The 25,711-nt window shown below is 54.9% G+C and overlaps 1 protein-coding gene and 1 long non-coding RNA gene across 2 annotated transcripts in view; one reads left to right on the top strand and one right to left on the bottom strand.

Moving 5' to 3' along the window:
• Positions 1–25,711, top strand: part of CRISPLD2 (cysteine rich secretory protein LCCL domain containing 2) — a 64,087-nt gene that overhangs the window by 28,965 nt on the left and 9,411 nt on the right. Inside the window, exons 7-14 of the mRNA XM_047789611.1 lie at positions 4,200–4,343; positions 5,951–6,011; positions 8,441–8,507; positions 8,966–9,096; positions 11,623–11,666; positions 13,611–13,683; positions 16,406–16,481; positions 22,398–22,531. Of these exons, the coding sequence (XP_047645567.1) occupies positions 4,200–4,343; positions 5,951–6,011; positions 8,441–8,507; positions 8,966–9,096; positions 11,623–11,666; positions 13,611–13,683; positions 16,406–16,481; positions 22,398–22,531 (730 nt within the window). The remainder of the gene's footprint in view (positions 1–4,199; positions 4,344–5,950; positions 6,012–8,440; positions 8,508–8,965; positions 9,097–11,622; positions 11,667–13,610; positions 13,684–16,405; positions 16,482–22,397; positions 22,532–25,711) is intronic.
• LOC125132410 (uncharacterized) lies at positions 15,202–19,920 on the bottom strand. The gene is made up of 3 exons (XR_007136241.1): positions 19,788–19,920; positions 18,881–19,224; positions 15,202–15,269 (listed from the first exon to the last, which is right to left on the bottom strand). It is a non-coding gene; the product is annotated as an uncharacterized LOC125132410 (long non-coding RNA).

Here is a 25,711-nt window from a genome sequence, read left to right as displayed (position 1 = left end):
GAGAGTGGGGGGAATCTGAGTCCCGTCGGTGCTGGTCCTCTGGTCATAAGTCAAGGTGGGTGAGTCTCCACGGGGACTCCGGGGGGGGGGGGCAACCCAACATCTGGGCACGAGGCTTCCGGCTCCGATTCTGCCTGACGTGAGGCGGGTGCCCACACCAGGTGCTCACCGTACCCGTCAGCAAAGTGGCTGTGCTGGCTCGTCTCCACAGCGTGCCTCGGGCCCAAATGCGAGAGCCAATGCCTGTGTGCCGATGTATTGAGCACCTGCCACGTGCCAGGACGTTGCTAGGTGATATGGATGGGGGAGACGGTGGGGCCCAGATGGGCAGGGTCCTGCCTTCAGGAGCCTGAAGCCCCGTGGGGCCGCTGCCCTGGGGAGGGGCACGCAGCCTCCAGGACAAGGAATGGCTACGGCGGGAGGGGTCCCCAGCAGGTGGCCCTTCAGAAGGAGGACAGAGCCTCAAAATGAGAGAGGGGAGAGCCGCCTGCACAGAGGCTCGGGGCACGAGGCAGTGTGGTAACGAGACTGGGGCCGGAGGCCCAGCAGTGACGGGCAGGTCCCCGCAGTGCCTGCCACGGGGCAGGGGCCCTGTAAGGGCTTGGTAAATGGCATTTCTCCTGTTCCCCCACCCCGCCAGGCAACGCCCCTTCGCTGTCTTTGAAATAGGGCTCCCCACGCCCATCTTTCTTGAAATATTCCCAGGAGGCCCCAACCCGATTCCTGGGTTCGTGGGATGAGCGTCGGTTGTGGAGTCCAGCACCCTGCTTTAGGAATGTCGACCTTGCACGGTCGTCAGTGGGAGCCCGGGCAGGTCACTTCATGTCTCTGAGCCTCCGTCTTCCAGTGTGAAAATGGGGTGATGCGTCAGCCCCTGGGATCCTGGGAGGGCTGAGAAGAAGGCAGGCTGACCCTCGAGGCATGCCAGACCCTTCCCCAAATTCCCATTCAGGCCGGTCCTGTGGCCACTGACTGGTGGCCCCGAGGGGGTCAGGTCCCCCGTCAGATCCTGAGTGCTGATCTGGGGACCGGGAGGGAAGGGGGCCCACTGGGGTCCCCCTCAGGTCTCCCTTCGTGGGGAGGCTGAGCTTGTGCATACAGCAGGCTGTCGGGGTGCAGGCAAGCAGAGCGGGCATCTCGGGTCCTGGCTGTGCACACTACCTGCCTTCTTTGAGCTGGGGCTCCCCCTCTGTCACGGTGCTGATGGGGTCTTCCCGTGGGCCACCCGTTAGGAGGATGCAGCGAGGGGGCTGTGGGCTCAGCAGGTTGGGTTGTACCTCGTGAACACAGCTCATTCCTTCCCTGGAGACGCGGGGGCGGGGGTTGACTGCACTCATCCCCTGGCTTGGGGCCCCTCTCCCAGCCTAGATCCCAGATCCCACCTTCTCTTCCTGGGAAACACAGCTCTGGTGTCGCACCTCCTCCAGGGAGACCTCTCTGATTCCACAGACAGGCAGCGCACCCGCCTCCATGCTTTTCATGCCCCCTTGATCTTGAGTTGCCTGTAGTTACAACTGCCCATTCAAAGTGGGGCCTCCAGGGGCACGCGGCTGGTGTGTTCCACGTGTTGTCTGAAGAAATAGGCCTCCAATATCCACAGAGGGTCATTTTCAAAGAGCAAAGCACACAAAGATAGCTTGGGTACTGGTTAACCCACCCGGCAAAGCCTCCTGGACTTGATTCTTTATTTTTGGTGGAAAATACCCAACTTTGCTTGGCAGGTATCCTGATTTTCTGAGCTAACCATGCAGAAAGTCTCCTGCAAAGCGGCTTATCTGCATAAGCTACTTAATAAGCGTTTATTGAGGTCCTGGGCAAGGCCTTGACCTATAATGGAGATGGAGCAGGGACAAGGCCAGACCATAAGAGAAGCTTCCATCCCTCCAGCCTTCCCCTGGGTGGCAGGGAAAGACATGGACTTCGGGGAAAGGTGGATTGACTCTCAGCTAGGTAAGCGCGGGCAGGTTACACAGCCTCTCTGAGCCTCAGCTTCCCTGTCTGCAAAATGGGGCCGCTCATGTCTCCCAGGGCAACGAGAGGATAACAGGAGAGCTTGGCCCTTACGCATTCTGCTTATTGAATGGGTGGGAGTCTGCAGAACGAGGCAGCCGTGCCCTGGGCCCGGGACCCCGGGTCTGGAGCTGGACCATGGCAGAGTAACCTTGCCGTGAACTTGGGCGTGGAATTTCCCCAGGGCCTGTGCTGGTCTGCACAGGGGAGCTTAATTAGGATGTCCTCAAATACAGCCCATCCTCTGGGTAAGGATTCAGCTTCCCACGTGTGTGTCTGAGGGCGAGGGCTGTCTGCCCGTTTTCTGAAATAGTGAGCCCCCAAACGCTTCACACCGCATCACCCAGCTATGTTGGGCTAAATAAAGCCGCGATTATGAGGTTTAAAACCCTAAAGGCCAGTGGAAGAAAACCCAGCTTATTCCAGGGACAGTTCTGGCTTTCAGTGGAGGGCAAACCTGAATAGCCGCATTGACGGGAAGACTGGCCAGAGATGCCGCTGCGTCCCCAGCGGGGTTTGCAAGCCCCAGGTCTTTGTAAAGATTTTGCCTATAGCGCTTGGCTATGGAGGGTGTCTTCAGAATTCCCTTCCCGAGTGTCTTTAAATTTGGCTGGGAGAATTTTTTTCCCCAAAAGAATTCTTTGGGGCTTTTGCTCATCCTTTGTCCAGCAGTGTTGAGCACCTAGCATGCGTGGGGCTCAGTGGAGACAGGATAGGATGTGAGGCAGGCTGGCTGCTGGCCTCGGGGTGGTTGCAGCTGGTGGTGGCGAGGCCACCGCCCAGGCGCGGGACATGGTGGCCCGTGAGCTCCGGTAATGAACTTGGGACTCAAAATTGCGGTTCTCCTGCGGCATCAGCCCTGTCCATCCTCCTCTTGGGCCAGGGTTCGCCTGGGGGTGGGGGTGGTGCAGTGACCCCTCAGCCCGTGAAGGAGCTGCAGAGTAGCCCAGCCTCAAAGAGCCTCGGAGGGGATCTCGTTTACCCTTCCACTGGATGGCTGTCCACGCGGAACTCCCGGTCTGCCTTTGGAGAAAAGCGCTTCCTCTGACGGAGAACCGGGAAGAGGCTGGAGGCTTGATGATACTTGACGGGGTGGAGGTTTGCTCCACTGACACCAAGAGGCCCAGGAGGGCACTTCATTCCTGCTCCTTGAAACCGTCCTTATCCACACACGCCTTTTTCACTGGAGGGGCTCAGAAGGCAGGGGTTTCTAACTCTGATCCTTGAGCGGGCTGGGGTACCCCCCGTGGAGACGTGCAGCAGTTCACCTTTGATAAGGACACTCAGGCAAACCCCAGCAGCAGTGCCCTGCTTTGCTTTGGCTGGAATTTATGATTTGGTGTCCAGGTGGCCCGATGACAGAGGACAGCGAGTAGTGCATAGTTGACGTTCACGATGAAAACTGCAAGGTAAATAAACTGATGCTTAATAAATGCAGTTTGTTCAGTGACTTAAGAGTGTGTTGAAACATGCGGGTCATGGTTGGAGAAATACATTTTGGGTAGAGAAGAATGGGGACCCAGTGAACTAATTTTTTTTTTTTAAACCAGGCATTAGGTCATTGGCTCATTCTAGGTGATGGTTCCAGGGTTACTGGGCTTCATAATGTCAGTGCAGAGAAAGGCGGTGAGCTGGTTCCAGGATCACGCCCCCTCAGGGATGGAGCAGACAGTATCTTGACCTGGTGGTGAGGGCCGTGGGGTCCGAGAGCACCGACGGGGGTCTTCGTGCGCCATGATGGCATGTGGAGGAAGGGAACCCCACCCCCACGAGAACCTGGGGTCCCAGGGATCTCAGGGGAGACAGCGATGGTTTGGGATCAGCTTCCTGAAGCCGCTTCCTTGGGCAGAGGGTGGCGCGCAGGCGCAGATGGGACAAGCGACCATTGATCACCCAGGTGCGGGCGGCGGGGCCTTGTACCCTCTGGCCAGCCCAGCGGCTCCTGGGTCCAAGGCAAACACAGTGCGCAGAGAGCCGTCCGTGGCCCCTGGGCTGGTAGAATTCCACCTGGCCAGCTCAGTTCTGAAATGTAACTTTCTCTTTGCCGCTGAAATGACCCTTTGTGAAACCAAACCTCCAACAAGTTTAGTTTCCAAATGGCTGCTGCTGCTTCTTTTTTCTTTTTTTTTCCAAAATGTCTGTTGATCGATTCCTAGCGTGTTTCTTTTCTCTCCCTTTTCACTATTAAGAGGAGACCTTCCACCAGAAACCTGAAACGGACGAGATGAATGAGGTGGAAACGGCTCCCAATCCCGAAGAGAAGCACGTCTGGGTCCAGCCCAGGGTGATCAGACCCACGAAGCCCAAGAAGGCCCCTGCCGTGAGCTACATGAGTGAGTGGGGCTCTGCCCTCTGCCTGCCCTGCCAGCTGCCTCCGAAGGGGGCCCTTTCCCTGGGGGTGGGGGGGAGGAGGGGAGCTGGTGGGTGGAGAGGTCTCCAAGTTGACAAACAGTGGGGATGGGGGGTGGGGGGGCAGGGGTGAAGCTTGCAAAAGCACCACCCGCTGTCCCTTCAAAAGCAAGCATTAGAGGCGCTGTGCTTGGGTGGCCTTCTCCCCCCAGGCAGGTGTTTTAAGCTTAGACCTTCTCTTGTTCTTTGCAAGAGGACCTGGGCTGAAATTGGGTTCCTTTTGGAAGCACCAGCCTCCCTAAGGGAGAATGATTGCGCAGCGTGGGGCCCGGCCCCTGTGGTCACCACGCGCCAGCCCTGTGACTCCCGCCAGCAGCTGGCTCTGAGACTTGATGCGCTTGTCCGTAAAGTGGCAGAGTGATTCCTCTGTCAGGTTGCTGCCAGGATTATTTACAGCAGTGGGGTCACCCAGTGTTAGCCGAGATACCCCTGGACTTTCAGATCCTCGCTAAGTCGCCTCCAACCAACCCCTTAAGGCGAGGACTTGGACGTCTTCCCCGAGGCTTCCGGAAGGCCCCAGATGCCAAGTGTCCTCACGCTCACCTCCCTCCCATTTTCTTCTCCCTGGTCTCCCAAGATACTCTGCCTCCCAACAATTGCTTCTTTCTGCCCTCCCGCTGCCTGTCCCATGTCCCCCACCCCTGCTAGGGTGTCTGTGTGCATGTGGTGCCTTTACCAAAGGCTTGGGGCTCTGGAAGGCATTTTCTTAAGACATGGCACCAGGCAGGTTCTCTCTGCCTGCAGCTGCCTCTGTTTTCCCTCCAAACCTTAAGCAGCATCAATCTGGACCTGCCCCTGAGTAGGAGCCAGCTCATGCCCGTCCTTCTCAAAAACCCTCTGCTGCATTGTCACCTGCTCCCCACCCCACGAGTCTCTCTATCCTCTGGGACCTTCAGATGTCCTTTCCTGGTGCTTTTTGTTTTGTCAGCCTGTGTTTTCTTAACCAGGAAACATCAATGTTCTCATCTGTCCAGAAGTTCCAAATGCTTCCATTTTTGTTTTTTTTTTCCCCAGTAATCACAAAATAATACATCTTTTTGTCAAGCTCTAACACCGCTCCAAGATTCTTGATATGTCCTATAAAAAAACCAAAAGAGAAGGCTTGGCGGAGTCGTCTTGGCTGGTGCGGGGAGATGGCACTCGGGAGAGTGGCTGGGTCCCTGCCTCCTGGATGGGTCGAGGCTTGCCCTCCAGAGCCCTGTGAGGCCACGGGGCACTTAGCGTGCCGGCTCCCACTGGGGTTACATTGAGTTTCTCGTTTAGGGGTCACAGAAACCCCTGGAAGTAGACATTGTGCTTGTCCCCATTAATAAGCAGAAGGTGAACCTCGGAGGGTGAGTGAGGTGTTCAGGGAGACAGGGCTTCTGGAAAGAGGTGGCTCTGGGATTTGAACCTCACCCTACGCCTGCAGCCACTGCAGAACAATTCCAGAACATTCCAGAAAGTTCCTCAGAGCAGACAGTGGGATCTTCTCCCCCAGACTCATCCTCCTCCTTCTCGCTGTGACGTGTGTTTCTGCATTTCTCCCCAGCCCAAGTTGTCAAGTGTGACACCAAGATGAAGGACAAGTGTAAAGGGTCCACGTGTAACAGGTAAGGGCTGCCCGTCCCTCTCGCCCGCCTGCAGCCCTCGAGGCACCTGCTCTGGGTCGTGGGTCACGCCAAGATCTGTCAGCTGAGAACCACCCGGCCCGAGACGGGTAGAAAGAAACCCACGGAAATGCCGCTCTCTGTTTTCAGCACAGTTCTTGGGACAGGCTGAGCAGGAAAGGGAACCTGCTCACTTCGTGTCACCTGTCAGGCTAACGTCCCCAAATTCCTTCTGGCCGAGCCTTTTATTAAGAGCTTGGCACACAAAGATGACCCGTGGCTGTCAACTCAGATCAGGGTTCCCAGCCTTGGCAATACTGACATTCAGGGCCGACAGGTCTTTGCGGGGGGGGGGGGGGGGCGTCCTGTGTGTTACAGGGTGTGGGCCAGCTTCCCCTGGCCCAGCCACTGGAGGCCAGTGCTCCCTGGTTGAGACAACCAGAAATGTGTCCAGAAATTACCCATGAGCCCTGAGGGGTGAAACCACCAGCAGCTGCTCCCCTGTGGCCTAGAGGAGCCCAAGCTCTGGGTCTCCTCCTACCAGGACACGTCCTCCAGTTAAGAGGCTCAGGCCTACGGAGGGGAGGCCGCCCGCCCTGGGGCCCCTGGGAGGTGCATCCTGAGACAACAGCGAAGACGAACCCTCTGTATTTTGACCCAGTGGCTCTCAGAAAGGAAAATGGCTAGTTTGCCGATTTCATGGCTGCCTTCCGGCTCCCCTCAGTGTAACCAGTAGCTGGCGGCATCACCAGCCCTCTCTCAGCTGACATGCCGGCTCCAGCACAGCGACTGTACGTTAGAATCATCTGGAGGACCCAGAAAATCCCCGTTCCAGGGCCCTCTGCCCAGGGATGCTGCTTTAATTCTGAGATCAGCGCCAGCCCCATGCATGGTTTGGGGGATTCATGTGTGTTTTTATAGCCCATCCGGGTGATTCTAATATGCAGCCATATATGTTGTCAAACCCGGGAGCCTAGCAGAGTCTCCTGGAAAAGTTTACTAAAAATACAGGTTCTAGGAGTTCCCTTGTGGCTCAGCGGGTTAAGGATCTGGTGTTGTCACTGCTGTGTTCTGGTTACAGTCGTGGGCCAGGTTCAATCTCTGGTCAGGGAACTTCTGCGTGCTGCTTCATGCGTGGCCAAAAATACACAGGTCTGGGGCTTCGGCCGGAACTTATGATCCAAGGAGCTCAGGGGAGCTCAAGAACTGGCCAGTCTTACCCTGAGAAACTCTGAACTGGAGGACTGACCTGGATGAGACATTCTGGCCACCGAGGCCTCTGCCGGGCCTTCTGTTGGAAGGAGCCCCGTCCCAGGCTGGGGGTGGGCAGTGAAGAAAACGTGGCCCAAGAACAGGAGGACGATCTTGTGGCTGTAAGGACAGCCATCCTCACAGGCTGCTGTGCCCCCGACAGGATACCCTCACTGTGTCCTCCTCATCTGGGCTTCCTATGGGGGGGGCCCAGTCCCTGGCTCCGAGCCTGGGAAGAGGTGACCAACAGGTCCCAATTTGTCCAGGACTTTCCCAGTTTTAGCACCGCAAGTCCCAGGAAACCCCTTGGTCCTGGGCCAAGCAGGGTGCGTGGTCACCCTAGTTGGGAAATGTAATTTAGAAAATTTTTCTGGAGTTCCCTGGTGGCTCCGTGGTGCACGTCACTGCTGTGGTGCACGTTCGATTCCTGGTCTGGGAACTTTTGTATGCCACAGGTGCAGCCAAAAGAAAAAAGAAAGAATTTTCCGAGAGGATCTCAGGCCTTCCCCCTGAGCCGAATTTGACAGAACCTAAAGGAACTGACAAGGTGTCTGTCCCCAGGTGCTTTTTTTTTTTTGCTTTTGAGGGCTGCACCTGCAGCACATGAAGGTTCTCAGGCTAAGGGTCAAATCGGAGCTACAGCTGCCGGCCTATACCACATCCACAGCAATGCAGGATCGGAATCGCATCTGTGACCTACACCACAGCTCGTGGCAATGCTGGATCCTTAACCCACGGAGCGAGGCCGGGGATCGAACCCTCAACCTCCTGGTTCCTAGTCAGATTCGTTTCCGCTGTGCCACGACAGGAACTCCCCCAGGTGCTCTCATATACCAGCTGTCTCTTGCCCACAGAGTTGGTGGTCCGTTCGCCTAGTCGAGGCTGGGCCTTCTGGCAGGTGCCTGAGTTACAGAGGCTCTGGGTTGTTGGTTCATAAGGATTCCTGAGCTGTAGAAACGCCAGATGTGCTGTCAACACGGAGGTGGTGACTGATGTTTCTGTGCGGCGGGAGCTCCATCCCTCTCTCTCGTGACTGGCTCAAAAACAGTGCCCCCTCGGTCCTGGAACGTTTTCTGTATGTGATAACGGAGCTGCTGAAGGGGAAAAAGCCCGGTAGATTCCAGGTCAGGGTCCATCAAACATGTTTATCTCTGAACATGATTTGCTTGCTTCTCCACCAGGTACCAGTGTCCAGCCGGCTGCCTGCACAACAGGGCGAAGATCTTTGGGACTCTGTTCTATGAAAGCGTGAGTCTGGCCCGTGTTTCTTTAAGCGGCTTGCGTGGACTCCTGTCCATGGAAAGCTCTTCCTTCCGCTCCTGCGCGCCAGCCCCTTTGGGTAGCGCCGATCCACACGTACGCTTCCGGGGTCACAAACTTGTGAAGCCACCTGGGGGAACCGGGGCGGCCCTCGGGAGGGCCAGTCTTCCCCCAAGCCTGAGCGTTCACATGCTCCACTGCGTCGGGAGAAAGGGCTGTTTGTCCCCGTTCTCAGTTTGCACAGCACCTCGGATGCGTTTTTAAAGATAAGCCGCCCAGGGAACAAAGACGCGTCAGAGAGGGAGGGGGGCGCCGGAGGTGGGGGGAGCCTTGGCCCGCCGTTTGGGCTTTTTGTGGGTGGAGGACACACATCTTGGGTGTTTCCTGGACAAGATCGCTGACAAAGGTGAATTCAGAGGGACTCAGGCCCTGCCCCTCCCCCGCAGGCGTCCAGCATCTGCCGGGCCGCCATCCACTACGGCATCCTGGACGACAAGGGAGGCCTGGTGGACGTCACCAGGAACGGCAAGGTCCCCTTTTTCGTCAAGTCCGAGAGAAACGGCGTGCAGTCTCTGAGGTAACGCTGCTTTGATCAGGGTTCCTGAAAACGTCTTTTCCCTTTTTTTTTCTTTTCTCTTTTTTTTTTTTGACTGAGCCCACATCATGCGGAAGTTCCCGGGCCAGGGATCGAACCTGTGCCACAGAGGTGACCATGCCTGATCCTTAACTGTTAGGCCACCAGGAAATGCCTGGAAACTTCTGATTCTGAGGGTGTTGCTGAGACTTTGGAAGGGACTGAGCGATAGAAAGAAGCAGGAACACAACACAGAGGACGCAATCCCGTCCCTCGGGAATCGCTCCTCTAGGCCACTGAGCCTGTTTCGTTCAAGTGGGTTTGTGTGTGTGTGTGTTTAATGGGGTTGAGCTTTGTTTTTTTTAGCTTTTAGGAAAGTTTGTTGCATATTTGCCGTTAGTAACACTGTGCTTAGTTATAAAATGAACCCACAGCCGTTAAAATACAGAAAGACAGAAAAGGAAATAAGGTCTTCCGTCCCGCTTCCCAGAGATAGTCAGGATCTAACCTTCAAAAGCACACCGTCTTGCAGGCTGCTGTGAGTTCCAGAATATTCTCCCTCGGGAGTCACTGAGACCTCTTCAAACACTCAGTAGCGGTTGATGGTATGACTTTGTAGGCTAACTCATATTCTTGATTGGAACGCTTTCTCTTTTTCTTCCTTTTTTCTTTTCTTTTTTCTTTTTTTCTTTTTTTTTTTTTTTTGCATTTTAGGGCTGCACCCGTGGCATATGGAGGTCCCCAGGCTAGGGGTCTAGTCGGAGCTGTAGCTGTTGGCCTACACCATAGCCACGGCAATGCCAGATCTGAGCTGTGTCTGCGACCTGCACCACAGCTCATGGCAACACTGGATCCTTAACCCACTGAGTGAGGCCAGGGATAGAACCCACATCCCGATGGTTCCTAGTCAGATTCGTTTCCACTGCGCCACACGGGAACTCCCGGAACTCTTTCTTACCTCCCGGGAGTGAGGCTCCTCACTTGTTAGACAGACTTGCTTGGTTTAGGAAGATGTTTTTCATGTCAGGTATGTGGGTGGATGACAGGGCAGACCGTGCTCGCCATTCTGACTTTTGGGGGAGCATTGGCGGGCCTAGGAGGCTGTGTCTTGATCTGTCCATGGACTCCAAGGCCTAAAGTGACGGGAGCTGGTGGAACCCCAGGGGGGTCTGGAGTCGAGTAGACGTGGCTCTGCCTCCTCCCTGGGCATGACCTGGGCTGGTGCTTCATCCCTTTTGGGTGACATTTTTAGAAATGAGGGCCACATAGGACCCAGGGCTGACACCCATAACCCACCACGGGGCAGCGTGTCAGGGACTCCCCCCACCCCCCAGCCCCAATGTCAGTGCCCATCCCAGGGTCTGTGGCAACGAAGTCACCCACCCAGCAGATGCTCCTGTGACTGTCACAAGGTAGCATGTCCTGGGAGCTCCCTGGCAGTCTAGTGGTTAGGACTCAGTGCCTTTACTGCTGCGGCCTGAGGCTCAGTCCTTAGACTGAAAAATAATAATAAAAAATAAAATGAAAATGCTGAGATTTATTTAAAACAAAAGAAAACAAGGTAGCGTTTCCCACCCGAGTGCTGAGGCCACTCAGAACGTTTCAGAAACTCCGTGAGTCATGCTGCTTGGAAGGGCCTGGTTCTTCGGGCCGTGTTGCAACCTTCCTTTTCTGTCTTAGCTGGGATTTGAGGGGTTATGTAAACAAGAGAGCAAGGAAGTTTAAACGAAAGCAAAGAAAATATTCACGGACAGATCGTCTGGGTGGCCTCAACCCTGGCCTTGACTAAGCACAGCGCCGGCCCTGGTGGAGCTGTGGGCCTGGCCGAAGGTTCGGGTCCTGTGCTGCCTGACCCTTGTCCTAAAGCCACTTGCGGTCCCTTCCAGTGGCTACCTTCGCATCCACAGTGGGCTGCTTCACGTCTTAGACCCCAGGGGGGTCCGTGAATGTGATCGCCAAGCAAACGAAAGCTTTCCTGTCACTAACCTTAGTAGTATTGTCTTCTGTTTGGACTTGGCTTCAAACCTAAGGAGCACTAGTAGGGCTGGTGACTTTCTCACGAGCAGAAGTCCCCTTGCTGGAGGCATCTCCAAACAGATTCTGCCATCATGACCCCCAAGGGACGAGGTCCAAAGGCCTCCTCTCGATTCTGTTTTCATGTGTTAGTGAAAAGACACAGCTGTCACTGTAACACAAATACGGCCTAATATTTTGATAGTGATATTAATAATAGTATTCTTAGTTTTAATCGTTTAAATTTATCATACGCAGTTAAAAATCATCATTCCGAGGTGGTGTCCATAGGCTTCAACAGGCTGCAGGCGGGGTCCCTGGCACGAAACGATGAGCGAGCCCCACTCTAGAACGTTCTCATTCTAGATCCTGCTGTAGACTATCCCCAGGGCTTGCAGGCCGATGGAAAACAAGCAGAAAAGTGTGAGGGTGTGGCTGCAGATAAAATAAGCGCGAGAGCACGCGTGCGCCTTTGAGGCCCTTCTGTTTGCACTCACCTCGTGTTTCCTTCCGCAGCAAATACAAGGCTTCCAGCTCATTCACGGTGTCCAAAGTGAAAGGTAAGCTGGCCCCTCTTTTCCTGTGGGACCGTGACGCACCAGTTATCTTGGGTTTCCCTGGAAATTTCATTCCCCTTCGTCACCGATTGAATGTGTGTCGTGCCCACTAACGTTGCTGTTCTCAGCATTATAAAGGCAGTTCAGGGTTCCCAGGGTGGGTCGATCCTTTAACTAGTTCCTAAACTTGCCATCGGCCCTCGACTGCTAACCCTGAGACACAGACCTGGGTTCCTAGCTGACTGTCCCTGAAATACGAATGCCTGGGTCTAGAGGAGCCAAGAGGTTGCACAGGGAGTGTCGGTTTCTGTTGCTTGATAGGGCTTCCTGCAGCATCGTGTTGAGAAGGATTCTGAGCCCTCATCCTTGGCTCAGCAGAAAACCGAGCTGGATAGATTAGCCATGTCTGCCACGGGCAAGAGAGGGAAGTGTGGGGAAGTACGTGGCCCGTATTTGCCTTCTCTGGCCCAGCTTTTTATATTGCCCGTGGCGCGTTCATGCCACAGAGTGGGATGTGTCGTCAGGGAGCGCGCCGTACCTGGAAGTGCAGGTCTGGCTTACGGTTGCCCAGACTGGGCACCTGACGGGCCTAGTCTCAGGCAGGCAGAGACGCAGGGGCAAACTGCCCAGCAACCCCCCACCCATCCTGGAAGCGCGCCCACCGGCCCTTTCTTCCTTGGGGACAGCACCTCTTGTCATTTGCCCTGAATGCAAGCATATCTGGTTAGATATCTTTATAACAACACAAGGCAGCTTTTTTTCCTATCACAAAAGTAATGCCTCTTTATTCCAGATAATTTAAAAACAGGGGGAATTACTATAATGGAAAAAAATAAAAATCATTAAAAAATACAAGGAGTTATTTAAAAAAAAGAAGAAGAAGACTTAAACCCACCAGTCAGAGATAAGTTCTCTGAGCATTTTGGTGGATACCCGTAACGTTGCTTTTCCCTTTGTGTTAGGAATATATACACTGCTTTGTAAAATTGAAATAGAATTGGTAACTGGATCTTTTTTGAAATAATAATGTACCAGGAAGACCTGTGCCTTCAAGTGGGCTTCTAAACCCGATTTAATGATCTCCCCGCATCCCACTGGGTAGCAGTCCCTCGGTGCATGAAACCTCTCCCTTGCTGGATTGCCGCGAAGGTCCCTGACCCATCCAGGCGACAGGCTGGACCAGGGGTGGGCAAACGACAACCCTCAAGGCCAGATCCTGCTTGCCATCTGTTTTTATAAATAAAGCTTTATCGGCACTCGGCCGTGTCCGCTCACTTCTCCGTTGTCTGTGGCGGGTTTCTGCTACAGCAGCAGAGCTGAGTGGTTGTAGTACAGACCATGGGGCCCACAGAACTGGGACTATTGAGTCTCTGGCTCTTTAAGAAAGAGTTAGCAGAGCCCCGGGGTGGACAGGTTCAGGCTGGCAGAGACCTTAGGTGGCCAGTATTAGAACCACTTTCTTATATCTGTTGTTAAAACACAACCCGTGACCTGGAAGGAGAGTCACCTGCCCCTCAGCAAGGGTGTGCCTGAAGAGCTGACCCGTGTCCCGGGCAGGCGCAGGGGTCTCTTAGCTTTTCTGGGGCTCCGTTTCCTCACCTGTCTAATTAGAAGGATCCCTGCCCTGAGGTTGCAGCATGATAAAGCAGAGGAAGAGAATCCCAAGCGGCGAAGCGTGATGCACATGAAACGTTTGCTGGTCCCTGGAGAAACTGTTGAGGGTGATGTGCCCTTGACCCGTAAACATATTTGGGCCTTCAGTTTCGTCTCATTCCTTGGGCAGCCCTACGGGAGGAGCCAGGAGCCCTCGGGCTTGGCACCTGCTGGTTCTGCGGCCCAGCTCCCATCCCGGTTCGGGGCCCAAGGAACCCCTAGGACCTGGTTGTCCATCAGCCCATTTCACAGGCCGGTAGCCTGAGGGCTCTCCTGGTGTGCTCCCTTCCACAGTGCAGGACCTGGACTGCTACACCACCGTGGCCCAGCTCTGCCCGTTCGAGAAGTCGGGGACCCACTGCCCAAGGTAAGGCTCCCCAGCGTCTAGAGTTGCAACCATCAGGGCTGAGAGGAGAAGGCCCCGGGCTCGGTCAGGGGTCACCGCAAGCAGCCAAGCACAGCTGACATCTCGATGTGGCCCTTGCCCGTATCCGCCCAGGAAGTCCGTCGCTTTGTGCTCTGAGTCAAGACCCCCCCCACCTCCCCGCACACAACCCCCCCCCCAATCCTGGCTGCGTGGTGGAATCGCCTGAGAGGCGTTAAAAGAACAAACCGCCAGCTCTGGGGTGGCCCAGCAAGGCAGCTGCATCTTTAGAAGTTTCTGGGTGTGAAGCCAGGCCCTGGGGTCCTACTTTGGGGAACGTGACCGAGAAGGTGGCCTCGCCCCTCTTGTCACCTCCACTCACAGGAGGGACCACTGGACTTGCAGACGTGACCTCCTTTGCCACCAAGCTCTTCCCACACCCCTGGGCAGACCTCGGGGCCTGTCATCCTTAGCTTCTTAGAACTGTGCGGGACTCTGGAAGCGAGATGCCACCTGTCCCCCTGAAATCAGCTGATTCCTGTGCTTGATCTGTGATATTTTCTCTGGTGACTTGAGAACTAGGTCTTTAAAACCCAGCCTTTTTGAGGTGTGATTTACACACAGTAAAATCCACCCACCATAAGTATACAACTTGAGTGTGTGTGTGTGTGTGTATATATTCTTTTCCATGATGGTTTATCACAGGATATTGAATATAGTTCCCTGTGCTCTACTGTAGGACCTTGTTGTTTATTATACATTAATAGTTTGCATCTAATAATCCCAAACCCCCAATCCATCTTTCCCCCACACCCCATCCCCCTTGGCAACTACCAGTCTGTTCTCTATGTCTGTGAGTCTGTTTCTGTGCCATAGATAAGCTCATTTGTGTCATTTTTAAAATTTCATGTATAAGTGATATCACATGATACTTGCCTTTCTGTCTGATTTACTTCAGTTAGTATGTTAATCTCTAGACCCATCCATGTTGCTGCAAATGGCAAGCCTTCATCCTTTTTTATGGCCGAGTAGTATTACCATGTCTTCTTTATCCATTCCAGCTAGAGAATGTTTTCCTCACCCCGCAACTTCCCCTGTAGTCCCGTCCCTCCCCGCCCCCAACTCCCCCGAGTATCCCCGCCCACCACGGAGCTACTTCCTGTCCCTGCAATTGTGCTTTTTCTAGAGCCGTATGGCACGGAGCCGTCTGGGTCTGGCTTCTTTCACCCTGCATGGTGCTCTGCGATTCACCAGTGTTGTTGGTTGAATCGGGGGTTGTTTATTCTGTCGTGTGGCCCAGGGCAGTTCTCTCCTGCAGACGTATGGCGCTTTGTCTAAGGACTAGGGCTCACGTGGGTTCCTACGCACCTGCTCAGCCCTTTGCTGACTTTTGGGGGACAGCGCTTCCTAACAAAAGAAGGGGTGCCTGCGGAGCACTTATTAGAGCCTCTCAAAAGCTGGGTCTTGTCATATCCTGGGCCTACAGACCCATGGGTTATCCAAGGGAAAGACTGACCTTAAAACTAACGGTAGATTAACACGGACCTGGTGTAGAGCCCGGGGCGGCCTCCTCCATGGTCTGTTATAACCTGTGTGGGAAAAAGAATGGACACATGCATTGCTGATTCACGTTCCTGTAAACCTTAAGCCAATACGGCAACCACACGCCAACAAACTTTAACAGAGCAAAACTAAACTAACAGGTTGGCCACTCCCGAGGTGTGAGCGGGAAGGCGGAGGCGGGGGGGGGGGGGGGGGGGGGGGCTGAGGGGGGAGGGGCGGGATGCCGGGGGGAGGGGCCTGGTCGGAGGCTCCTCCCCTTTGTAACCCGCATCCCCCGAGCTTTCTCCCTGGCTCACACCGCCCTTCAAGACAGGCAAACAACCCTTTGGTAGATTTTCCCAAATATTGAAGCGACAACGTAGAAGGAAAAATTTCTAGAAGGAAAACGTGACATACGGCTGGTCTCCGAAATGTGTTTCTGGTCTGCCATTCCAGCAGGACGAAAGAACGGTCTTCCCCACATTCTTTTTTTTTTTTAACTCTCAGACACACCCCCTTTCCCTGTGCCATCCCTGCCGCTGCCTCGGGGCTCCGGGCCACCATGCAGGTGTCTGGGTCCCTGGGCTCCAGCTGGGAGGTACTGTTACACCCCCTAAAGACAGAGCTCTCTTCTTGGGGGAAGCTCTCACTGCTTCCAGTGTGAGGTGCTCCCCTCAGGCCCGGTGGCAGGGATGTGGTGACCCACAGGGCTGGGAGCTGGCCCTCGCGCCCCAGTCATCAGCGCCCCCTCCCTGGAATATTCCGGGAGTCACCGAGGTAAGGGCCCTCCACCCTTTCCGCCCCAGGCCGGGAAGTGGCCTTTAAAAGTCTGTAGATGGCAGTCCCCGCAACTGCCCAGAGGTGAGCTGGCCAGCACCCCAGACAGGAGGAGCACCCCTGGAGCCTCGCCCCCTTCTTAGGACCCCCCCCCCCCCCCGCCCCATCTTCTCTCATGAGGATTTAAACTTCCCAGTGCACTTGAAGGAGAGGCGGAAGTGTGTTTATCTCTCCTGGGATGGGAGCGTGTATTTTTTTCCTTAGAGAGTGAACCACATGATAGTGGGTTGCCTTTCATCTGAGGACTTCAATCCTGACATGGAAATAAAGCAGGCCAGCTGCTTTTCTCCACAAGTTTTGTTGTCCACTGATTAGAACCAGCCCCTCCCTGCTTCTTGTTTTCCAGGGTCCGCTGTCCAGCTTACTGCAAAGATGAGCCGTCCTACTGGGCCCCCGTGTTTGGAAGCAACATCTATGCCGACGTGAGTATTCTGGCCTTTGCAGAAACCAGGTTCCAAGGTCTGGACGCGGGGATCCTAGATCCCATCCCCGTGCCTCTGGCTACGTGGACACCGCTCGTTTCTGCTCCCGGGGCCCTAGTCACCCGTGGACAGAGATATTCATGCTCCCGTCTCCCTGTGCTGCTGCGAGCAGACGCGGCTGCACCTGCCTCATCTCACACACACCATCGCGGGGTTTAGGGCACTGAGTCCCGCATCCCCGCTGACACTTGCTCCATGTGAAGACGTCTATGCGTCACGCACGTCCTTTCCTCAGATATGTGATAACCCTTCTGGCCCTCGTCTCGCCTGTAGAGCTATTGGCCCACCCGACTCACTGCATTGCTTTTTGGCTCTGTACACACAGAGCTAACAGCACGCAGGAGAAACTGCGAAGTACCTTCACTTACTCCTTGTTGAGAAGCGCTCTTGTGATTCTGGATTCTGTTCCTGCATTTTCCCCCTGGCTTTAGCGAGGAAGCTTCAGCCTGGTTTTCTTCGGTGAATCCTACAGAACGTAGGCTGCTGCGGGCAGTGGCCCAGGGTTTAGGGGCCCTGGTGACCCAGAGCATGGGAATGTGGTCCCCGCTCTGCCCAGCAGGCTGCTTGATCTCCTTGACAAATCGTGTGCCTCCCCGTGGAAGGAGCCAGAGCTAGGATTTTCTAGTCGAGGGAACATCCTAGGTCTAAGAGTTCATGATGAAGTCAGCAGGTCCCCATGGAAGGCTTTACTCACCCTTTCCTCATCTGCATGTTTGTGGCTCCCCCACCCCCTCACCTTTGCCCCCGTCTGCCGTCATGTATTCTGGGTTCTTGGAAATGTGAGGTCACTGAGTTCTTCAAAGTCAAGGCAACTCCCTCTCCCCATCTTTTTTGCTTTTGCTTTTAATGGGTCTTTTTTCTCCTTGAAAGCTGTTGAGCCAAAATTGAGTTCTAAAATTTTAGTGAAAGAGCAGGATAACATAAATCAATTGTTATACTAAATATTCGCACCCAAATCTGCTACCAAAGGACAGAGTACCTTTTTTTTTTTTTTTTTGGCTTTTTAGGGCTGCACCCTCAGCCTACAGAGGTTCCCAGGCTAGGGGTCGAATTGGAGTTGTAGCTGCCGGCCTACACCACAGCCACAGCCATGTGGGATCCGAGCTGCATCTACGACCTACACCACAGCTCACGGCAATGCCGAATCCTTAACCCACTGAGTGAGGCCAGGGATTGAACCCGCAACCTCATGGTTCCCAGTTGGGTTCGTTAACCACTGAGCCATGACGGGAACTCCAGGACAGTGTACTTGATTTTCAGTTGCTTTAAATAAGAAGGGATGAACCAAGTGATTCTAGTGAAATACAAAGAAACAAATAGAGCAGGAGTGGCAGGAATGCTATGGGATAAAGTGGAATTTAAAGTTAAATACGCTAAACGGGAGAACAGAATTCATTTTCCTGTAGCACAAAAGGGACACTTTATGAAGATATGAAAATTAAATCTGTATGCTCCAAACAACAGAGCAGCTAAACACATAAAGCTCCCCCCCCCCCAAAAAAAAGGTTAGAAATGCAAGGATAACTTGATGAAATTTTAATAATAATATAAGACTACCTTTTGCTATGTTTTAGGTTCCTAAAAAATCTCTAAGTGTTGTTATGTCCATCTTACAGAGAAGGCAAGTGAGGGCTCAGAATAGCCTACCCAAATCCCAGAGCTAGTACAGGGCAAAGGGGAGACGCAGATGAGGGTGTTTCTGGCCGAGGCTCTCTTCTTTCCCGCCTCTGCTCTGCCTGCTTGAGTGAGTGTGCCTGCACGCAGAAACACACAGGTGTGAACAGGTGCGTTGGTGGAAACCTGCATACAGTCTCCAACTAACTTGTTCACTAGGGTTTAAAGCTTTTGGAAGCACCATGCTCCGGTCAGGGCCTGGCACATGATAATCGTTCATTTTGTGTGCGTCGAAGGGCTAAACAGAAATACGGTGGTCAGGGCTTCAAACAGCTCTTCAGAAACTGAAAGGACGGAAGGGAGTGAGAAGGAGAACTACCTCCATTTCAGAAGTTCTTTTCTGGCCTTGGTTTCTAGGTCACTCTGTATTCTGGGAAATGATGCTGCCTTTTGGAAAATGTCTGTTTAGCTAAGAGATTTATTTTTGGAGAGTTGTCTCCAGACCTTCGAAGGGCCTCATAGTGCCTGCAGTTCCTGTCTGTTCACCCAGAGCGCATTGCTTGGCAGATCGCACACTTTGTGGTGAGCTGCAGGCAGGAGAAGCACCAGGGTGTAACCTGTGAACTAAGTGGGTCAGAAGATGCAAACTGAAGCCCCGGCTGTGACATTTACCCGTCGTGGGAGGTGGACAAGCCTTGCCCTGCTCTGAACCTCGGTTTTCTTACCTGTCCTGCCTCCCGCGGTGGCTGGATAAATTCTCACCCTCGTGCACACATCAGAATCCCCAGAGAGCTTGTTCGAAACAGAGTTCTGGCTGCCGTTCCCAGTGTTTCTGACGCCGTGGGTCCGGGGTAGCGCCAGAGAGCCTGTGTTTCCAATAAGTTCCTGGGTGGGCCGACGCTCCTGGCCTGGGACCACCGTTTAAGGACCACTGGGCGAGAGACAGAGTCCCTTGAGAGTTTTTGATCGTGGTGATGGCAAGAGTGAGGGTTGTGGTGGCGTTTGGCTTATTAACTGACGTGTCTCCGCCGCATCCAGCGCTGCAGGGAAACAGGGGATCCTCGAAGAGCTAGAACAGAACACACAAGACTCTTACATCCAGAAAGTGGGGGACCAGGAGGCACTCTGTTCTCCCCAGAACAAAGGCGCTCATGCTTTAGCCCACACGGCTTTTATTAAGGAAGGTGATGAGACTATTACTAATGGGATCGAGGAAGGTGACAGGGTTAGTGGGCAGGGACAGGCATAGGCAGTAATTACCATCTTAGTGATATCAGAGGGGCTTTCCTTAGGACACAGTGCAGCTGTTTCTAGAATAACACGGTTAATGCAGAAGTCCTTCGTCTTGTCTTTGAAGGAGCCTCTACTTTAGAACTAACTCTGCGTCCATAGATATGTGCCTTCCGCAGAGTCCTGCCGTTCTGTGGTCTCCTTTCCGGGGGCACGCCCGCATCAAGCCCTTTATCCTGCCTAATCTTCTCAACAGCTCCTCAGAGGCTGCTCTTGTCCCATGCGGAGCAGTGTGCAGCTCCCGGCTCTGGGTGGCAGCCCAGGGACTGGGGGAAGGTCATTTAACCTCTGTCAAGAGGGGATAATAATATTAACAATAGTAATAATAATCATACCACCTACCTGGTCGGTTACCGGGAGGTTGCTGTGCCCAGCACGTGAAACCCTTGGAACTGTGGTGGAAGCCAGGAAATCCAGTTCTCCCACCTTTAGCATGACGGAGCCTGTCTGCTTGGAGACTCCCCACCTTTTAACAGCCGTGTTGACTTCCCAGGGAGTGGCCGGGGCGGGGGCTTCTGCGGTGAGGCAACTTTTTCTTCTTCTGCAAAACCAGCCCCTTGTCTGGAGTGACCTGGGGGTCGAAGGGTCCTTTAGCTCCCTTCAGCGCCCCAGAGAAGGAATGTTGCCGTTTCTGAGCGGTGCTGGGCGTCTGCTTGGTTGATATTTCGAGTCGGGATTCTCAGAGAGCCTCCTCAACCCGTCCCCTCTTGTCTGGTGCCAGGAACCTGCTCAGTCAGCTGCGTGTCCCATTCACAGGGCCATTCAAGATACACCTCCCAGACCCAGCCGGGCTGAGGACGGTGGTACAGACAGAGGGACTTGGAGGGTTGTGCTGGGGACAGAGGCTGTGCCGACCCCTCTTGAGGGTTCCCTCTGGGAGGCACTGGGAGTGCAACACACATAGCAGGGAGTGTGCACTCTCAGTCACCTCTAAGTGTGCGGCCCGGCGCAGCACGGTAGTGCTGGGTGGACTTACGGTGTGGGGCTCCAGACCTCCCGTTTTTCATCTTGCAAATCTGAGCCCAGTGCTCAGGGAGCAGCAGCTCCCCGTCCCCCGGCCCTCTGCCAGCCCCTGGGAACCACCAGTCTACTTTCTGTTTTTGTAAATTTGACTACTTTTGTGCCTCCCGCAAGTAGAATCACGCGGGATTTGTCCTCTTTGCTGTCTTGCTTTCTTCACAAAGTTAACCAGAGGCTGGGGCCTTAGTCACGTCACAGGTGACCTCGGGGTCCGGTGCCAAGCAGAGGGGTGACATTGACAGACAGCAGAGCCCAGACCCGCCCTCCTGCGGAGCGACCATACGCTCTGAGGAGCCTCTCCCGTCTCCAGGTCCTGAACTTAGTCTCGTCTGCAAAGTCTTTGCGCCATGTCAGGTCACATATCCACAGGTTCCAGGGACTAGGATGTGGGCCTCTTCAGGGGCCACTCTTCTGCCGATCACAGCGTCAGAGGCTTTGCACGCAGCCACATCTCATTTGGAATCTCTCCTATTAACCACTAACTGTCTGTAGAGTCTTGGCAATGCTACTGAGCCTCGTTGAGCCCATGCCTTCTGGCCCGTAAAATGGGAATAACAGGAGTCACCCATCGCGTTTGAAGATTAAGTGAGATGACGAGCAAAAGGCAGCCCAGGCCCTGGTATTTAATAAGCTCAGAGTCAATGTTAGCTCTGCTTACCGTGAAGGACGCTGTTGACCTCACAAGTGGACTAGCTCACCCCATGGCTGCAGCCCTGCCTGCTCCTGACCATCGCCCAACAAGTGTTTGAAATAACTCAGTCTCGGGCTTCACCCCAGAGCAGCTGAATCTGGTGGGGTGGGGAAGGCAAGGGAATTCAGACATCCTCTCCAAGTAAAGATGCTGCAGGTGGCTGTGAACTGCAGGGAGGGCTGAGACTCAGGGCCAAGGCCAGTGTCAGGTCCTAGCCCAGGCCCGATGAAAGGGCCATGGAGGAGGCAGGAGGGTGTTACCTACCTGGTTCTCAACCTTGAGTGGGCATCAGGAGCACCTGGCCCTCATCTGGGTGGATCATGAGTCCGTAGGTCAGGGTGAAGCACCCCTGAATGAGTTTCCCCCACTTTGAGAAATGTGGATTAATTACTCTCAGGCATCCCAATCTGAGGACCATTTTTCTGTTGGATAAGTTAAGACCCCAGTTTAACTTGGTGACTTGATTACCCAGGAACTGGACTATTTGATTACTTTAGAAAACAGCACGTCCTACCCTTGCTTGAAGTCCGTCAGCTCCCTTGGCCCCTGCAATGAACCCAAGCTCCCCCTGCGGCCCTCACAGCCCCACGTCATTGGTCCCTCTCACCTCCCGCCAGCTCCGGCCACATTCTGCCTGACTCACTCTATTCCAGCCACACTGGTCCCTCTTTCTATCCCTCAGACAGGACACATTCACTCCCACCCCAGGGCCTTTGCACAGGCTGCTCCCTCTGCCTGGGATGCTTGGTGCCATGGCTGTGGGTGGCTCCTTTTTTGTGACTATGGTCTGAGCTCAGATGTCACGCCGAGAGCCATCTAACCCCTATGAACTGTTCTAAAAGAGTCCCTTCCACCAGTCATTGTTATTTCATGATCTGGTTTTGTTTTCTTCGCAGCCTGGCTTCCTTATTTGTGTGTGTGTTTGTCTGTCTCCCTTGACTCCACTAAGGTAGGATCTGTGTTTTGTTCTCTGCTGAATCCTCCTGTATCTCATACAGTGCCTGGCACATAGTAGGTGCTCAGAAAATATCTGTTGAAAAATTGGACAAACGAATGAATGGATAGATGAGGCCAGGTCTCCCTGAAGAGGCCAGCGAGAAATCAAGGTAGCAGTGGTTACCTCCTCGACGCTGATGTGGTCAGCGCCCCACCAACCAGGGGACCAAGTCACGGCTGACCCCAGCCGGCATCCCCTCAGCACCTGACCTTGACCTTGATCCCAGCTCTTCCTGTGCTTCCAGACCTCAAGCATCTGTAAGACAGCTGTGCACGCGGGAGTCATCAAGAATGACAGCGGGGGCTACGTGGATGTGATGCCTGTGGACAAAAAGAAGACTTACGTGGGCTCGCTCAGGAACGGGGTCCAGTCTGAAAGGTAGGCCACGTCCTCGGCCCCTCGACGCCCGAGGCCAGTGGGAGCACTGGGGGAGGGCTGGAGACGGTGCCGTTTAAAGCCATCGCATCCATTCTTACCCGGACACTCAGGACAGGCCTTTCCTTTTCTTTTCTCTTCCTTTCTTTTTTCACAATAAGAACCTTCTCTGACTGGTGCATGTGTTGGTGTAGACAGCTTCGAAACATCAGCTAAGGCCAAAGGAGAACCACCATCCAGAACCTCTCACCCGGGGGCATCACTGGGCTGTTTGCTGTGTGTCCCTCTGGTGCACCCCCTGCCCCCCACAAAGCAGTGCGATCAGTTACACACAGGTTTTATGTAGCCCTGGCAAAGTATAGTTGCGTTTCACTGTGTAAGTAAGAGCGGAGTCCCGCTGACCCGGGTTCTGCTTCCGGCCAGCGCGTGACCCTGAGCCACCAGATCTCCTGAGCCTCTGACTTCTCCCCGGTGGCCTCGGTGTGCCCGTGGTCTCTGCCTCTCACACAGGCTGTGCACACGGCCCAAACCAAACCAACAGCATGTGCCAGGCCTCCTGAAGCCCCCCTTCCCGGGCTCCACGGAGCTCTGCCCCGGCGCCCACCCTCCCGTCCTCCCAGGCTGCTCTGAGCCTCAGGATGGCATGGGAGGACCCCACAGAATCAAGTGACAGGGAATCCAGGGGGGCTGTGCAGACACGAACAGCTGGAGGTAACAGCTTGTGCGTTTTCTTCTTCAGAGTCTGCAACCTCTGTTTGGGGAAAGCTTAATGAAGGGAAATTCCAGTGATTTAATGGGAGGGAACTGAAGCCGCTGATGAGGTGGAATTTTCCTGGTGCAGGTGGAACGAAATCCCAGGACCCCCATCAGCGGAGCCCCCTGTGCCCCTTGCAGTGAAAAACCGTGCTGATGAGAGGCTAGTAGGGCGGCCTTTGTCCTCTCTGCCGCTCTGGTCCTTGGGAAGACCCCAGCGGCCCCCACCCCACCCCACGCCACGGCTGGGGCACAGGGGGGTGTCTGGGGGGAGCAGCAGGCGGAGAGGGGGTGCCCTAGAGCGCCTTCTTCCCCAGGGTCAAGCCCCCTCCCACCTGTAGTTCTCTCGCGGGCAATGTGCTGGCATAGTTGAGTGCAGGCCCCTCAGTATCTGCGGGGTCTTGGTCCTTAGAACACCCCCCGCCCTGCCCCCCCCCCGAGGATCCCAGGTCCTCAGATGCTCAGTCCTGTACACACAGCAGCAAAGGACAGTGGGCGCTCCGCAGCCACGGATGCCACAGCTGTGGGTCCAGCCAACCTGTGGCGGCGCGGATGCTGAGCCCGCGGACGCTGAGCCCGCGGGTCCGGAAGGCCTGCTGCATCTTCTAGGCAGCCTCTCCCAGGCCCCAAGTGGCTGGTGCTCACTGCACCTTCCAGAAAGGTGTGAGTGAGTGGAGTCTTGGCTTCCCTTCCTCCTCGAGCTCTTCCCGCCTCCCCCCCCCCCCCCCGCCGCCCCCGAGTCCCTCGAGTGGGAATCCGTGAGGATGTTTGGGTGAGTTGTCCAACCTTTCTGTGCCTCAGTTTCCTCCCCTTCAGGGGGAGAATGATATCACCCACTCCTGGGGCTGGTGGCAAAAGGATGGGTCTGCAAATAGGCTCCCAGAGCAGCAGCATCTGAATCAACCACGAACTTGGTAGAAAAGCGAATTCTCCAGCCCACCCCAGACACTTGGGGAGCAGGCTAGGCAGTCTGTATGGCTCTGTCCTTGGGGTGGGGCGGGGAGCCTGACCCCCACTGGAGGGTGACAGCCACTACTGTGAGGGTGTGGCAAGGGTGACAACGTCCCAGCACACGCAGGCAGTGCTGCCCATGATTCGGATCCGTCGTGATGAGGGGTCAGTTATTTGTGACGTGTTCACAGGGGCCGGGACCCGTGTGGGGGTCCACGGGCACCAAGATGGTAGAGTCTGCCCTGCACGAGCAGAGAAAAGAGGCCCGACCAGGCGGGCATGCGAGGTCCAATGGCGATTGGGACCCCTCCACGCTGCTTGCCGCCTGCGTGACCTCGGACAGACAGCTTTCCCGCGCCCCGATCCGTCCTTGGTCAGGGCTGCTGGGAGGACTGAATGAGCCACTGTGTGTAAAGCGCTCCCCCAGCGCCCGTCGTAGGTGTTGGATGGATGTGCCGGCCCTCGCTGCACTGACGTGACCTCCGAGGCCCGCTGCAGACCCAGACGCTCTGCTCTTTTCCCGGAGGGTCAGTGGCCTGTGGCTTATCTCGCAGGACAGGAAGAAAGCATCCTTCAGGAGTTGTCCTTTCGTCCTTGCATCCATCCTTTCCACATGGCTCACCCCTCAGGCTCATACACTGGGGGAGCCCTTGTGATGTCCCAGAAGCTGGAACCCAGCAGGGGACACACAGCCCCGTCTCCACCCTGGCAGGGCTTCCTCCAGCTGGAGGACAGACAGTGCAGAAAGGGCGGCAATAGAAGGGCACAGGCATTGCTGCTGGGGAGGGAGGAGCTGGGAGCTGAGTGCATCACGCAGGCCCCATCGCACTGTGCGCAGGTGCCTCCGTGATGTGGCTCCTGCAGAGGCTTCTGGATGCCCCGGGCCAGGCCATGCCCCCTCCTGCCCTTGTTTAGATGGGACCTCAGCGCCCCTCTGCATGAAGACCAGGGCTGGGAAATTTGCCCACAGCCCGTTCCCACTAGGAACCATGGGAACCCAGCCTGGGTCCGGAGGGGGCTCTGTCCCCTAGAGTGGTCACAGCGGTCCCCAGGGAGACGTGGACATAGCAACCTGTTCATAGCAAGCTGTGCTCTAAATTTAGAGAATCCTTCAACCAACCAACCAACCAACCAAACAAAACCCGCTGAACAGAATTCTCACGTCACGAGCCACAGGTTGGTTCTGCTTTGAAGTGGCTGTGGTTTAGCAATTGTCTTAGTCTAGAAGAGGATTTCCTGAAAGTTTCGAAAGATCATTGGAACAGTGTAAGTGGACCTTCTCTCTCTCTCTCTCACACGTGCCCATAAAGGAAAGGAGGGAAAAGGGGTCCGGAAGAGCTTTCGATGTCGGGGCCGGGGTTTGTCCGAATATTCTCGAGAAGAAGCTGGACATGGGAATGAGAATCGGTTCAGGAGTTTTGCTTGGACCAGGACCATTTTTTAAGACACGTGTCACAATGAGATTGGGAAATATCCCAA

The sequence above is a fragment of the Phacochoerus africanus genome, chromosome 8, assembly GCF_016906955.1.
Source record: "Phacochoerus africanus isolate WHEZ1 chromosome 8, ROS_Pafr_v1, whole genome shotgun sequence".
NCBI classification, from domain to species: domain Eukaryota; kingdom Metazoa; phylum Chordata; class Mammalia; order Artiodactyla; family Suidae; genus Phacochoerus; species Phacochoerus africanus.
Note: the sequence above shows the minus strand (reverse complement) of the source record. Positions and strands in the feature narration are given on the sequence as shown.